Source organism: Salmo salar, chromosome ssa27 (genome assembly GCF_905237065.1).
Source record: "Salmo salar chromosome ssa27, Ssal_v3.1, whole genome shotgun sequence".
Taxonomy (NCBI): Eukaryota; Metazoa; Chordata; class Actinopteri; order Salmoniformes; family Salmonidae; genus Salmo; species Salmo salar.
In genome coordinates, this window is record NC_059468.1 from 16,686,028 (window position 1) to 16,700,631 (window position 14,604).

General features: G+C 41.5%; 1 protein-coding gene across 2 annotated transcripts; it reads left to right on the forward strand.

The window, feature by feature from the left end:
• Positions 1–271: 271 nt before the first annotated feature.
• Positions 272–14,141, forward strand: LOC106588587 (activity-dependent neuroprotector homeobox protein 2). 2 transcript variants are annotated; one of them, XM_045709308.1, is made up of 5 exons: positions 272–668; positions 1,737–1,791; positions 2,096–2,217; positions 2,528–2,632; positions 10,088–14,141. In XM_045709308.1, exons 3-5 carry the CDS (start codon positions 2,110–2,112, stop codon positions 12,749–12,751), a joined length of 2,877 nt encoding a protein of 958 aa, XP_045565264.1. In that variant the 5' UTR covers positions 272–668; positions 1,737–1,791; positions 2,096–2,109; the 3' UTR covers positions 12,752–14,141. The 2 variants fall into 2 exon arrangements, with proteins under 2 accessions (XP_045565264.1, XP_014033212.1); XM_014177737.2 differs by lacking the exon at positions 1,737–1,791 and having other exon boundaries at positions 273–668.
• Positions 14,142–14,604: the final 463 nt, after the last annotated feature.

The window sequence follows — 14,604 nt, forward strand, 5'->3', positions numbered from 1 at the left end:
CTTACAAAAACATTTTCTTCAAATAATGGACTGGAAGAGTCGTCTACCATTGGCTGATGAACAGTGGCATGATATGACGTCACCATACTCACTTTGGCCCTCCCCTTTGCCTCAATTTCAGGACAGCCTATTGGTTGTTTTGAATTGTACCATGTGACTAGCTAGCTTTTTCCAGAGCCTTCATTTTGTCTGTAGCCACTCCCACATCTCTTCAGTGCTCTAATATAAATGTTTATTAGCCCAATTAACTAATCAATTAAGCGTGAAATGGAATTAAATCTCCACGAAACTTCAACTGTGTTTGGAACATTCCTCAATTTAGTCCACAGCTAACTTCAATCCCATTGGTCATCTTCCGTATATGCTAATTAGGACCCAAACGTCATGTCCTGAACACAGCGCCATTTTTTTTTTTATACTTCAGGAGGAGGGTGAAACAGCATAATACATCAATTATATCACTTTAATGTAAATCATTTTTTCCTGAATTAACTTTGGTGGCTGCATGTTGTCTGGAGAGGTAAGTCGCAGAGCATTGTCCAGGTGGATTGATTGCACACTTCCGTGACACCGAGACTGAAGCGCTTGCGGATTGGTGAAACTATCCAGATAGGGGGAAAAAAAGACGCGACAGCCATCCTTTTATAACCGGAGACGCCAAAGCAAAGGTAATTTTATGTCATGTGAGCATCCTCAACAGTTCATCACAAATCTACACCTATTGTAGCCATTGTCAACAGTTGCGCAGATCCGCTGTCACAAATCAGCCAACCAGGCATGTGTGTATGCAGTTCAACCAATGATTTATCATTGCGTTCAAGACAACTAGCTAGCATTTTAGCTAATGTGTTTTTATTCCCGCCAATGCGTACAATAAAATGGGTTTAGTTATATTTTTGTTCTCCGGTCCCCCGGCCGCTTTTGATTACTGTTAATGGCACAGACGTCCCATTCGAATGGTAGTTGCCCTTTCAACTTCCATGGTAGTTTCTATGCCTACCTACTTGGTGACCACGGGTAGCTGTGAATCAGGATTTAATTCCGGAGAGGGAGTCTGGAAAACGTCTAGCACATCCAGGGAAAGCACCAGGAACGCAAATGATCAACTCCCGAGTCAGGGAGGCAAGTAACTCACGTTAGCCAGCTAGTGATGAAAATAGCAATACTGGACCTTTTGGAGTTCCTGTAATTGGAATGAGTACACATAAAATACTTGAATGAGGATCCATTACTGATTCTTAGAACTGATGTTTAGAGTAATTCTTAGTGGTCATAAATGTACATTTATGTTTCAAAAGTAACATTTGATTGCCAGTTGTGTATCCGTGTGACAATGTCCAAATTGGTTCACGCCAAATAATGAAAGCAAAATAAAAAATAATTAAGTATGAGGCGGGTAACTTTATCACGGTTTAGTGAAATTACTATGAATCTTACCCAAAATGTAATAGCAAGAATACAAGGAATTTGTTTTTCAATTGAAATGCCAGATTATGATTACCGATTTTAAAGACAGAAGTAACTAAATAGTAACAATTATTTTGTCTATTTGGGAATCATTCGACTTTTTTATATTAACATGTATTGTAATGTCACACCAGATGACACATTCAAGGCACCAATACATGAAATTGGATATAAACTAAACATTTAAGTTGGCCAGTTGTTTAGACATTATTTTTTCACTTTTGTTTTGGCCATATGGCAGCTACCCAATTTTTCATGTTATCTTGCAGTGTGTTGTGTGTTTTGATTTGGAGAGCAGCTATATTAGCTAAAGGATGATGCTGGGTGAGTGTAACGTTATCTAGCTTCATGAATGCATTTACAATTCTTACAATTATGTCACTAGGTTATATGGGCCATAGGCTACATTCATGGGTAGTGTATTTTCATTTAGGCCTATCCATGTTAACAATTTGAAATGGACCCAGGTTGTTATACTAACCATGTCCCCAGGCTTATTGTTATGGTACTTTTATGCACAGTTTATGATGAACTAATAGGCTAACAGATCTGGGATAACTGAGTTAATAAGTGTAAAGTGTACTGTAGGTTATATTACCTGGCCTAACAAGATGCCTCTCTCTTTTAGGAAGCTGAGGAGCAATGTATCAAGTCCCTGTTGGAAACTTGGAAAACATCAGAAAAACAAGGAGAAAAGTTAAACATATTTTGAGTGACTTTGGACTGGAGAATTGTAAAGTCCTTCTGGAAGTATGTATTTGTTGTGCAATTTTTATGTTTAAAACTATCAGATCCGTGTAGCAACTATTGTTTGGCGGCTAGATTAATGCCTAATTATTGCCATTTTACCCATTGTTTAGAGTCATGATTGTACTTTTCCCACAACTTTTAAAGATTCTGTGTCCCATATGGCACCTTGTTCCCTATGGGCTATATAGTAGTGTACTATAAAGGGGATAAGATGCCATTTGGGATGCACAACAGTGAACGATCAGAGATCATTGATCAGTGTTTTCTTCCTGTGATACTTAGCTCTATGTTGTCTGTCACCATCTTCCAGGAGCTGCAGAAGGAGAAGGAGAAAAACTCTGATTCTGATGAGGCGTTTCAGGAGACCGAGTGGGTGGACCTCAGTGAGCCCTTTCCAGGCAAGAGAAAGAAAAAGGTAAAATAGCACCTGGAAAGATTAGCTAGTCTGGGGATGTCAACAAACCAAGCAAGTGTTTTAAATTGAAACAGAATAGTTTATAGTTCAACTGATTGATTAACCTTTCTGGGAAGGGGGTTCCGCTAGCGGAACACCTGGCCTACAGCCAGTGAAATGGCAGGGCACCACATTTAACCTGTCTGGGCTAGGGGGCAGTATTTTCACGGGCTGGATAAAAAAACATACCCGATTTAAACTGGTTACTACTCTTGCCCAGAAATGGGAATATGCATATTATTAGTAGATTTGGATAGAAAACACTCTGAAGTTTCTAAAACCGTTTGAATGGTGTCTGTGAGTATAACAGAACTCATATGGCAGGCAAAAACCTGAGAAAATTCCAAGCAGGAAGTGGCCTGTCTGAGAATTTGTAGTTCTTCTTTTGATTCTCTAGCGAAACTACAGTATCTGTGGGGTTACGTTGCACTTTCTAAGGCTTCCATTGGCTCTCTAAAGCCTTGAGAAAGCGGATTGAGGCGTCTCCCGTCTCTGGGCAGAGTGTAGTAGCTCAGTTTCTCAGTGGTCTGCCTGGTGACAGAGATTGGATATACGCGAGCGCGCTGTTTTTTGTTTTCCTCTTTGAATGAATACACTACTGTCCGGTTGGAATATTATCGCTATTTTACGAGAAAAATCCAATAAATTGATTTTAAACAGCGTTTGACATGCTTCTAAGTACGGTAATGGAACATTCTGAATTTTTTTGTCTCGAAATGCGCTTGCGCGTTACCCTTTGGATAGTGCTCTGAACGCAAGAACAAAACGGGAGGTATTTGGACATAACTATGGATTATTTGGAACAAAAAATTAATTTCTTGTTGAAGTAGCAGTCCTGGGAGTGCATTCTGACGAAGATCAGCAAAGGTAATACAATATTTCTAATATTAATTCTGAGTTTAATGTGCACCGAACTTGGCAGGTGTCAAAATGGCTAGCCGTGATGGCTGAGCTATGTACTCAGATTATTGAAAAATGTGCTTTCTCCGAAAACCTATTTTAAAATCTGACATAGCGATTGCATAAAGGAGTTGTGTATCTATAATTCTTAAAATAATTGTTATGTATTTTGTCAATGTTTTATGATGAGTAATTTAGTAAATTCACTGGAAGTTTTTGGTGGGAATGCACGTTCTGAACATCACACGCCAATGTAAAAAGCTGTTTTTGGATATAAATATGAACTTGATTTAACCCCTGTGCGCCCTCGGACATCCAGCGAAAAATCCTATCGCCATTAGCATAACAAAATGTAATATTTTTTTTTTCAAATTATATAGTTTTATAGATGCACCTCTCCTGAATCGAACCACGTTGTCCGATTTCAAAAAGGCTTTACAGCAAAGCAAAACATTAGATTATGTTAGGAGTATATCGTAAAAGTAGCCACATAGCCATTTTCCGACCAACCACATGCATCACAAATAACCAAAAAACAGCTAAATGCAGCACTAACCTTTGACAATCTTCATCAGATGACACACCTAGGACATCATGTTACACAATGCATGCATTCCTTTGTTCGATAAAGTTCATATTTATATATAAAAACAGCATTTTACATCGGTGCGTAACGTTGACTAACTATTTTCCCTCAAATGCATCCGATGAAACAGCGCTACAATTTACTAAATTACTATTCGAAAACATTTTTAAAATGTAATATTGTCATTCTAAGATTTATAGATGAATATCTCTTGAAAGCACCTGTAATGCCAGATTTAAAAATAACTTTACTGGGTAATCACACTTTGCGATAAAAGGGGATGCGATACTCAGAACAATAGGCTAGCAATACAGGTCAGCGCCATCTTGGAACAATCGCATATCAAATCTAGTCTTGTATACTATTGTCAATAATCCCTTACCTTTGATTATCTTCATCCTTAGGCACTTCCAGGAATCCCAGGTCCACAACAAATGTATTTTCGTTCGAAAAAGTTAATCCTTTACGTCCCAATAGCTTGTTCTTGTTAGCGCGTTCTGAAGGCTGCACCAAAAGTTCCGACGTGTGCGGGGCTACTCTTTCAACAAAATGCATTTTTTTCTTATTTAGGTTCGTTCAAACTTGTCAAACGTTGTATAACATAAATCTTTAGGGCCTTTTTCAACCAGAGCTCCAATAAGATTTGAGGGGGACGATTGCATTGCATTTCAAAACGTTTCGAAAGGGGAGGGTAGCTAGGGGCGCCGGCGTCATAATGGTGATGGCTCTCTCCGTGTGACCACGTTCCACAGCGTGTCATTCTGTCAGTTTTCACAGTAGGAGACTCAAATCACTTTGTAAAGACTGGGGACATCTAGTGGAAGCAATAGGAAGTGCTCAGTGAACCATAGCTCACGGTGTGATTAATAGGCAACGTGATGAAGTTGAGTCCGCAATTCAGAATTCCACTTCCTGTTTCGATATGTCTCAGGGTTTTGACTGCCATATGAGTTCTGTTATACTCGCAGACACCATTCAAACAGTTTTAGAAACTTTAGGGTGTTTTCTATCCACAAGTATTAATTATATGTATATCCTAGCTTCTGAGTTTGAGTAGTAGGCCGTTTAAAATGGGCATGAATTTTTTTCAAAATGCGCTGTGGCGCCCCCTATCCTAGGCGACCGTCAAGAGGTTAACAAAACATACATGTATTGTATAACATAATGTCCTAGGAGTGTCATCTGATGAAGATCAAAGGTTAGTGCTTCATTTAGCTGTGTTTTGGGTTTTTGTGACATATGCTTGCTTGAAAAATGGCTGTGATTATTTTGGTCTATGTACTCTCCTAACAATCTGTTTTGCTTTCGCTGTAAAGCCTTTTTGAAATTGGACAATGTGGTTAGATTAACGAGAGTCTTATCTTTAAAATGGTGTAAAATAGTCCTATGTTTGAAATTGAAATTATTGCATTTGAGGTTTTTGTATTTCGCGCCACGCTGTTCCACTGGCTGTTGAATAGAGTGGGACAGTCCCACCTAACCCATAGAGGTAAAACAACAGAAATCTCAGAATTAAAATTTCTAAAACATACAAGTATTATACACTATTTTAAAGAAACTTCTCGTTAATCCAGCCGCTGTGTCCGATTTTCAAAAAGGCGAAACAATGAAAGCACACCATGCGATTATGTTAGGTCAGCGCCTAGCCACAAAAAAACCATACAGCCATTTTCCAAAGAAGGAGAGGTGTCACAAAAGTCAGAAATGGCGTTAAAATTAATCACTAACCTTTGATCTTCATCTGGTGGCACTCCCAGTACTCCATGTTAGACAAATGTTTGTTTTGTTCGATAAAGTTAATCTTTATGTCCAAAAACCTCATTTGAATTTGGCGTGTTATGTTCAGAAATGCATTGTCTCAAACAAACATCTGGTGAAAATGCAGAGCCACATCAAATTACAGAAATACTCATCATAAACATTGATATGAGATACAAGTGTTACACATACGATTAAAGATGCACTTCTTGTTAATCCAGCCGCTGTGTCCAAATTCCAAAAGGCTTTACGGTGAAAGCACACCATGCGATTGTGTTAGGTCAGCGCCTAGCCACAAAAACCATACAGCCATTTTCCAACCAAGGAGAGATCACAAAAGTCAGAAATAGCATTACAATTATTCACTTACCTTTGATCTTAATCTAATGACACTCCCAGGTCTCCATGTTAGACAAATGTTCGATAAAGTTCATCTTTATGTCCAAATACCTCCTTTTTGTTCGCATTTAGTCCAGTAATCCAAATGCACAAAGTCTAGACGAAAAGTCAAAAAAGTTTCATTTGAGTTTGTAGAAACATGTCAAATGATGTTTCTAATCAATTCTTAGGGTGTTTTTATCATAAATATTCAATAATGTTTCAACCGGACAATACTGTTTTCATTAGAAAGGAAAGGGAACAGAGCTCGTGCTCACGCGCGTGACTAAACCTGGGCCATCTGCTTAGTGCTCTTATTCGCTCCCCTTTCACAATAGAAGCCTGAAACAACTTCTATAGACTGTTGACATCTAGTGGAAGCCCTAGGAAGTGCAATCTGACCCCCACAGACACTGGATATTTGATAGGCATTCACTTGAAAACTACAAGCCTCAGAATTCCCACTTCCTGGTTGGATTTTTCTCAGGTTTTCGCCTGCCATATGAGTTCTGTTATACTCACAGACATTATTTTAACCTGTCTGGGCTAGGGGGCAGTATTTTCATGGCCGGATGAAAAACGTACCCAATTTTAACAGGTTACTACTCTGGCCCAGAAACTAGAATATGCATATTATTAGTAGATTTGGATAGAAAACACACTGAAGTTTCTAAAACGGTTTGAATGGTGTCTGTGAGTATAACAGAACTCATATGGCATTCAAAAACCTGAGAAAAAGTCAACCAGGAAGTGGAGGATCTGAGAATTGTAGTTCTTCTTTCTAGTCCCTTTCGAAACTATAGTATCTGTGGGGTTACGTTGCACTTCCTAAGGCTTCCATTGGCTGTCAAAAGCCTTCAGAAAGTGGTTTGAGCATTCTCCTGTCACTGGGCAGATAATAGGAGCTCAGTTTCTGAGTGGACTGCCTGGCAACAAAGGGATTGGATATGCTCGATCCCACGAGCGCGCCCCTCCTTCTTTTTCTCCTTGAATGAATACGCAATTGTCCGGTTGGAATATTATCGCAATTTTACGTTAACCTCTTGGGGCTAGGTGGGACGCTAGCGTGCCACCCGTGGTGCACTCCATCAACAGCAGGTGCATTTCAAGAGCGGCAAATTTGAATCCAAATAAATGTCAAAATTCAAATTTTTCAAAAATACAACTATGTTACACCATTTGAAAGATAAACATCTCCTTAATCTAACCACGTTTTACGATTTCAAAAAGGTTTTACGGCGAAAGCATAAATTTAGAGTATGTTAGGACAGTACATTTACAAGAGTTGTGTGTAATGTTTTGTCAAGTCAAAGACAGGGTCACCAAAACCATAAAACCAGCTAAAATGATACACTAACCTTTTACAATCTCCATCAGATGACACTCCTAGGACATTATGTTAGACAATGCATGCATTTTTAGTTCTATCAAGTTGATATTTATATCCAAAAACAGCGTTTTACTATGGCATTGATGTTGAGGAAATCGTTTCCCTCCAATAACCGGCAGTCAAGTCAGCGTCACAAATTAAATAATTAAAATTAGAAAACATTGGTAAAATATTATATTGTCATTTAAAGAATTATAGATTTACATCTTTTGAACGCAATCAACTTGCCAGATTTAAAAATAACCTTACTGGGAAATCACACTTTGCAATAATCTGAGCACTGTGCCCAGAAAAATACGCGTTGCGATACAGACTAGACGTCATGTTGGGGAGATCTAAAATCGAAAATACTATGTAAATAATCCATTACCTTTGATTCTCTTCATCAGATGTCACTTCCAGGTATCACAGGTCCATAACGAATGTAGTTTTGTTCAAAAAAGCTCATCATTTATGTCCAAAAATCTCCGTCTCGTTAGCACATGATGTAAGCCAGCCGGACTTCTCGTCATGAACGAGGGGAAAAAATATATTTCCGTTCGTTCAAACATGTCAAACGTTGTATAGCATAAATCATTAGGGCCTTTTTTAACCAGAACATGAATAATATTCAAGGTGGACGAATGCATAGTCTTTTATAACGTATTGGAACGAGGGTACCCAACATGAAGTAGCGCCAGGTGTCTAATGGGACATCACCGTTCCATGGCTCTTGTTCGGTCAGATCTCCCTCCAGAAGACTCAAAACACTTTGTAAAGGCTGGTGACATCTAGTGGAAGCAATAGGAAGTGCCAAAATATTCCTAAACCCCTGTGTTTTTCAATGGGATAGGTTTAAAGTCAATACAACACATCAGGTATCCACTTCCTGTCAGAAAATGTCTCAGGGTTTTGCCTGCCAAATGAGTTCTGTTATACTCACAGACACCATTCAAACAGTTTTGGAAACTTTAGAGTGTTTTCTATCCATATATAATAAGTATATGCATATTCTAGTTACTGGGTAGGATTAGTAACCAGATTAAATCGGGTACATTTTTTTTATCCAGACGTGCAAATGCTGCCCCCTAGACCCAACAGGTTAAAAATACCATAAAGATTGATTTTAAACAGCGTTTGACATGCTTCTAACTACGGTAATGGAACATTTTCACTTTTCGTCTCTGGTACCGCGCTCGCGCGTTATGCCTTTGGATAGTGCTCTGAACGCACGAACAAAACTGAGGTATTTGGACATAAATATGGAGTATTTAGAACAAAAACAACATTTCTTGTGGAAGTAGCAGTCCTGGGAGGGCATTCTGACAAAGATCAGGAAAGGTAAGAGAATATTTCTGATACTAATTCTGAGTTTAGGTTTCCCCGAACTTGGCGGGTGTCTGTATAGCTCTCTGTGATGGCTGAGCTATGTACTCAGAATATTGAAAAATATGCTTTCTCCGTAAAGCTATTTTAAAATCTGACACAGCGGTTGCATAAAGCAGTAGTCTATCTATAATTCTTTAAATAATTGTTATATATTTTGTCAACGTTTATGAGTATTTTTGTAAATTGATGTGCACTTTCACCGGACATTTGGTGGGAATACATTTTCTGAACATCACGCGCCAATGTAAAATGCTGTTTTTCAATATAAATATGAACTTTATCGAACAAAACATACATGTATTGTGTGACATAATGTCCTAGGAGTGTCATCTGATGAAGATCGTCAAAGGTTAGTGCTTCATTTAGCTGTGTTTTGGGTGTTATTGACACATGTCCTTGCTTGGAAAATGGCTGTGTGATTATTTTTGTCTATGTACTCTCCTAACATAATCTAATGTTTTGCTTTCGCTGTAAAGCCTTTTTGAAATCGGACAATGTGGTTACATCAAGGAGAAGTGTATCTTTAAAATGGTGTAAAATAGTTGTATGTTTGAGAAAGTTGAATTATGACATTTTGTTTTTGAATTTGCCGCTCTGATATTTCACTGGCTGTGTCCCGCAGGTGGGACGCTAGCGTCCCACGTAGCCCATAGAAGTCAACAGTTTTGCAAACTTTAGAGTTTTCTATCCAAATCTACTAATTATATGCATATTCTAGCTTCTGGGCCTGAGTAACAGGCAGTTTACTCTGAGCACGCTTTTCATCCAAACTTCCCAATGCAGCCCCTATCCCTAAAGAGTTAAATGTGCCAATATTTCTGGGGTCTGTCAAAATGGATAGCCACGTGTGTTTAAAAAAAAATGTTGATTCACTTCTTACTGAATCATCTGAAATGGATGCCTATTCCCCAAATTCCCACCCTAGGCCTCTGACAAAAGTGGTGCACTATGTAGGGCACACACTTTTCGGACAAAAAAAAAACGAACAATCTTCTTTTGCTAATCACACTTGTTGTCTGTGCATTTACTTCCCCAGTGGCCATACCGCACGCGGCTGTTGTGCTGCACCCTCTGTAAGTACTCTACCCGGAACTGGTACTCCTACAAGAGTCATCTGCAGCGGAACCATGAGTATGAGAGGAAACTGTGTGTCCTGGCTCCCTGCCAGATCTGCTCCTTCGTCGCCCACCCCCGAGTCCTCAAGAAGCACCTCCTACTCTTCCATGGCTCTCCGAACGTGGACCAAGATGCAGAGTCTCTGCATTCAACTACCAAGAAAGGGGACCGGTTTAAGTGTCGTAAGTGCCGATATGTGGACTCAAACCTGTTCTCAATGAAGAAGCACGTCATGCTGAACCACCTGGAGAAGCTGTGGCACCACTTCTCAGGACGGATACCAGACACTAAGTTCCCCCATACAGCCTCCAGGCAGTTCTGTAAGGTGTGTAAGATGGTCATCGAAAGCACGGAGCACATGCTGCACCACATCCTGTCCTCTCCCACTCACCAGTGGGCCTGCGCTCAGATAAGGACCTGGATCTTAGAGAACACAAATTACCAAACACTGGCCCCTAAAAACCAGCTGCCACAGGTATCCAGTCCTGAGCAGCTGGCCGGGGCCAAACAGAGCTTCCTCCCCCCACAGGCTTCAACCCTGGTTCAGCTGGCCAGTGCTGAGGCTAAAGGCCTCCTCCAGCCTGGTGCTACTGTCAACCTGCAGAGTGCTATGCCACAGGGGGCCATCTCAGCCACCATGCCCATCGGCCAGACCATGGTCAGACTGCCCTCTAGCACCTCACTACCTGGTGCTCCTCACAACCAGGTGCCTTTCACCATAGGGGTCCAAGGTCAACAGCAGCCCCAGCAGGTCTTCCTGCCCCCGAGGGTGCAGATCAGCATTCCAGGGATGTCCCAGTCCCTCATGATGACTCAGCGCCTCCCCCTGAATCACGGGACCCCCCAGGGTACCATGCTCCAGAGCACCCCTCAGGGCACCATGCTGACCTCCCAGTCCCTCCTCAGCCACCTCATCCCCACGGGCAACAAGGTCAACGGCATGCCCACCTACACTTTCGCCACGCCGGTGGGCATGCCCGGCCAGACAAATAACGTCCAGCTGATCAGCAAGGCTCCTCAACCCATCAAACCAGCAGGTAACCCCGCTCTCAACGCCAAAGCCAAGAAGTGGATCACCTGTCCCATCTGTAATGAACTGCTCCCCTCCAATGTCTATGAGGCTCACCAACAGGCTGCCCACAAGGCCCAGCCCAGAACAGCCAAGCAGCAGGGCTTGGCTGCCCGCGCTCCCTTCCTCAGGAAGATGCCTGACAAGACAGTCAAGTGTTTGAAGTGTAAGATCCTGCTGTCTGAGAAGGGCCTTTTTGAACACCTGCTGCACGGGCTCAACTGTCTCTACTGTCCTGGGATGTTCTACTCCATCCAACAACTGGTTGAGCACACAAACACACAACACAACCCCACACAGAAGGCCAACTGTGACTTCATGAGGCGGGAGTATAGACTGTACACAGACGACAGCGGTAACCTTCTGTTCCCCTACTTTGACATTAACACCACGGCCCCCAAAGAGATCCTAGGAGACGCAGAACTGAAACTAGCTCTGGTCACAAACTCCCTGGACCTGATCTTCCTCAAGATGCAGCCTGGTGGTAAACAGGAAGTGTGTCGGAACCCCAGTAAAACGACGCGGACCGACTGCCCCTTCTGTGAAGAGAAGTGTGTCACAGTGGAGAACTACCAGGCCCATCTGAGTGGGAAGCACTGCATCGCGCCCACCGTCCATGCCATCCTCAAGACCGCAGCGTTCAAATGCATCTACTGCAACGGCGTTTACACAGGCAAGACCACACAGAAAGCTATAGTCATCCATCTACAGCGATGCCGCCGTGCACCCAGGACCCCTAAAGATGCAGACAGTCTCCAGTCCACCCCCACCAACGGACGCCAGCAGCAGGTCATGGCCTTTAACCAGATGATCCAGGTGCCAGGTCTGTACTCTGCCCAGCTCCCTCCCGTCCCCATGGCAGCGCAGGCCTCCGTCCCCGTCCCCCAGCCCTCCGAGTCTCCTGCTGAGCTGCAGAGCAAGCTGAGGCTGGAGGCGGCCTTCAGGGAGGCCATGGAGGCCAACAAGAAAGAGAGGGATGCGCGGGCAGCCTTCCGTAAGCAACGAGAGAAGGAGAAACGAGAGCAGGGACCCCTGACAGACCCCTCTATTCAGCTAGCACTGGACCCCAGTGGGATGGAGAAACGCCCCTCTGAGGAGCGGAAAGACTTCCTCACCAGATACTTTCACACTAAGCCGTATCCCACAAAGAAGGAGTCTGAGGAGCTCTCCAAGAGACTGTGGTTGACCCGGACTGAGGTGTCCACCCTGTTTGGAATGAAGCGCACCAAGTGCATGAAGGCCATTCAGAAGAACAGCCCTACCATCTTCATGGGTTTCAACATGACTGAGCTGAAGAAACTTAAGCACGACCTCCTCATCCCAGACGTGGAACCTGTGGAACCTGCAGAACCTGAGAAGATGGCTGACCTGGAAGTGGAACCAGAACAGGCAGGTTCCTCAGAAGGGGAACCAGCTGAACCAGAAATGTCTCTTCCAGAAGAAGATCCTTTAGAACCACATCAGAAGGATGTTCCAGAGATGGATCCTTTAGAACCAGAGCCGATGGCTGTCTGAGTTGTCACTTCAGAGTACATGTACAGTGTATATAGATCCCTTTACCTGGCTGACTGCAGCAGATTGCAGTGCCCTGAAATGTATACTTTTATATTGATGTTGATCTGCCTGCTAGTGTTGTCCAGATTAAATGTCAACTTAATTTTAGGTGTTTACTTATTATTCTCCTTTTCGTAGAACTGTAATTCAAATGTTGACATTCTCACAGGCTACATGTTAGAACAAACCTCTGTATTAGTGTAAAAAATATAAAGCCAGGATTTTATTAGTTCAACGAAGGGTATTGATTCTGAGTGACACTCCGTTTTCAAGGGTTTGTTGCGAGAGCTGTGTTACATACAACCAACGCATGGTTAAATCCACCATTTCTTTCTAGGGGGCATCTTTTAGAGATGTTTTTCAGCCCATTGAACATGATTCAGTTTGAAAGATATTTTACTTGCTGCTTGTTTTGAAATACAGTCTTAACTGTTAAAGCTATACCTGTATTTAGTATTATGGAATACTCATACTATACAAACTGGGATAATTGATTAGACTTTTTAAGCAACTAAACTATTAACTCTCCTGTTCAAAATATAATGAACAGTATGTGTAAATGTTTATCAGAATACCTTTTTTCTGTTAGTGATGTCATTTTGTATGATAGTTACTGGCCATCGTTCTCAATAGAAACTCAAATCTATTATGTGGTTATGAGTCCATTGACTAGATGAGACTGAGTATAATCATAACTGTAAGATTCTGTCTAGCTTTTTTCTTTTCAGAATGTGTATCAACAGGTATGCTATTCTTCCCTTTCTTGAAACTACGTCATGAGTTCGCTCAGATACTGAATTTTTTTCCATAGCCTCCATCACTTTCAACTTTGCTTTGCTCACCCTTGTTCATTTGCTGTTTTGTCCACTCATTTTGTTGAATGTTATTATTTTGGGAAAACAGAATACCTCACCTGGTGTTTTTACCATTATTTTCACATGTTAATTCATCTATGGCAAGGATGTCAAACTCATTCCATGGAGGACCTAGAATAGTCTGCTGGTTTTTTTTTTTGTATTTTTTTTTCATTTAGGACCAAGACAACCAAGTGAGGTGAGCTCCTTACTAATTAGTGACCTTAATTCATCAATCAAGTACAAGGGGGAGCGAAAACTTGCATACACTCGGCCCTCCTTGGAAGAAGTTTGACTAATGTGCTATGATTTTGTTCTTTGTTTCTACTTCTTCCTGTCTCATTTGCAATTGATTGTTAGGTGTATGTACTGTATACCTGTTGGGTTTTCTATGGTTTCAGTCCTTGCGAAGCAAAAAATGTATTTAGTCTTGAAGGTTTGAACCTGCTGATGCATTGTGGCAGAATTGTGCAGAATAAAAACTTTTTCCAAATAAATATGTATTTTACTCCTGCAACTTATTTCTCATGAATGGCTGTCCATCTGAGAAAGTTGGTCTCTATCCAAAGTGGGATATTGTAAAATCAAATAATGGCTAGCTTTTATTTCTGTGTAGCCATTAATTGTCTGACAAGTACCATGGATAACTTCACCAAGATACACCACAGCCCGTCGTTTCAAATGGGAACAAACGAGTCATAGTGGGCAGCACAAGCACGAGCTAGAGATCCTATTGGCGCGTTCTAGCATATTTTCGTTCAGAGTAGCTGAAGTGCGCGTGTGCAATATATCAATTCGCCTTTGCAATCCTAAATAACCCAACAACTTCGGCAAAGAGTAAAGTCTACAAATGTAGTCCAATCTGTTCGTAACAGATTGCAGTTTCGGGAACAGAAACTGTATTGAGATCAAATGTTGATTTGATGAGAAAATGTACAGAAAAACGGCCAAAATCCGTGT

Coding starts and splice junctions, on each gene's coding strand:
- LOC106588587 (XM_045709308.1), top strand. CDS start 2,110: ATGTATCAAGTCCCTGTTGGAAACTTGGAAAACATCAGAAAAACAAGG. Junction 2,218..2,527: donor ATTGTAAAGTCCTTCTGGAA/GTATGTATTTGT, acceptor ACCATCTTCCAG/GAGCTGCAGAAGGAGAAGGA. Junction 2,633..10,087: donor CAGGCAAGAGAAAGAAAAAG/GTAAAATAGCAC, acceptor TTACTTCCCCAG/TGGCCATACCGCACGCGGCT.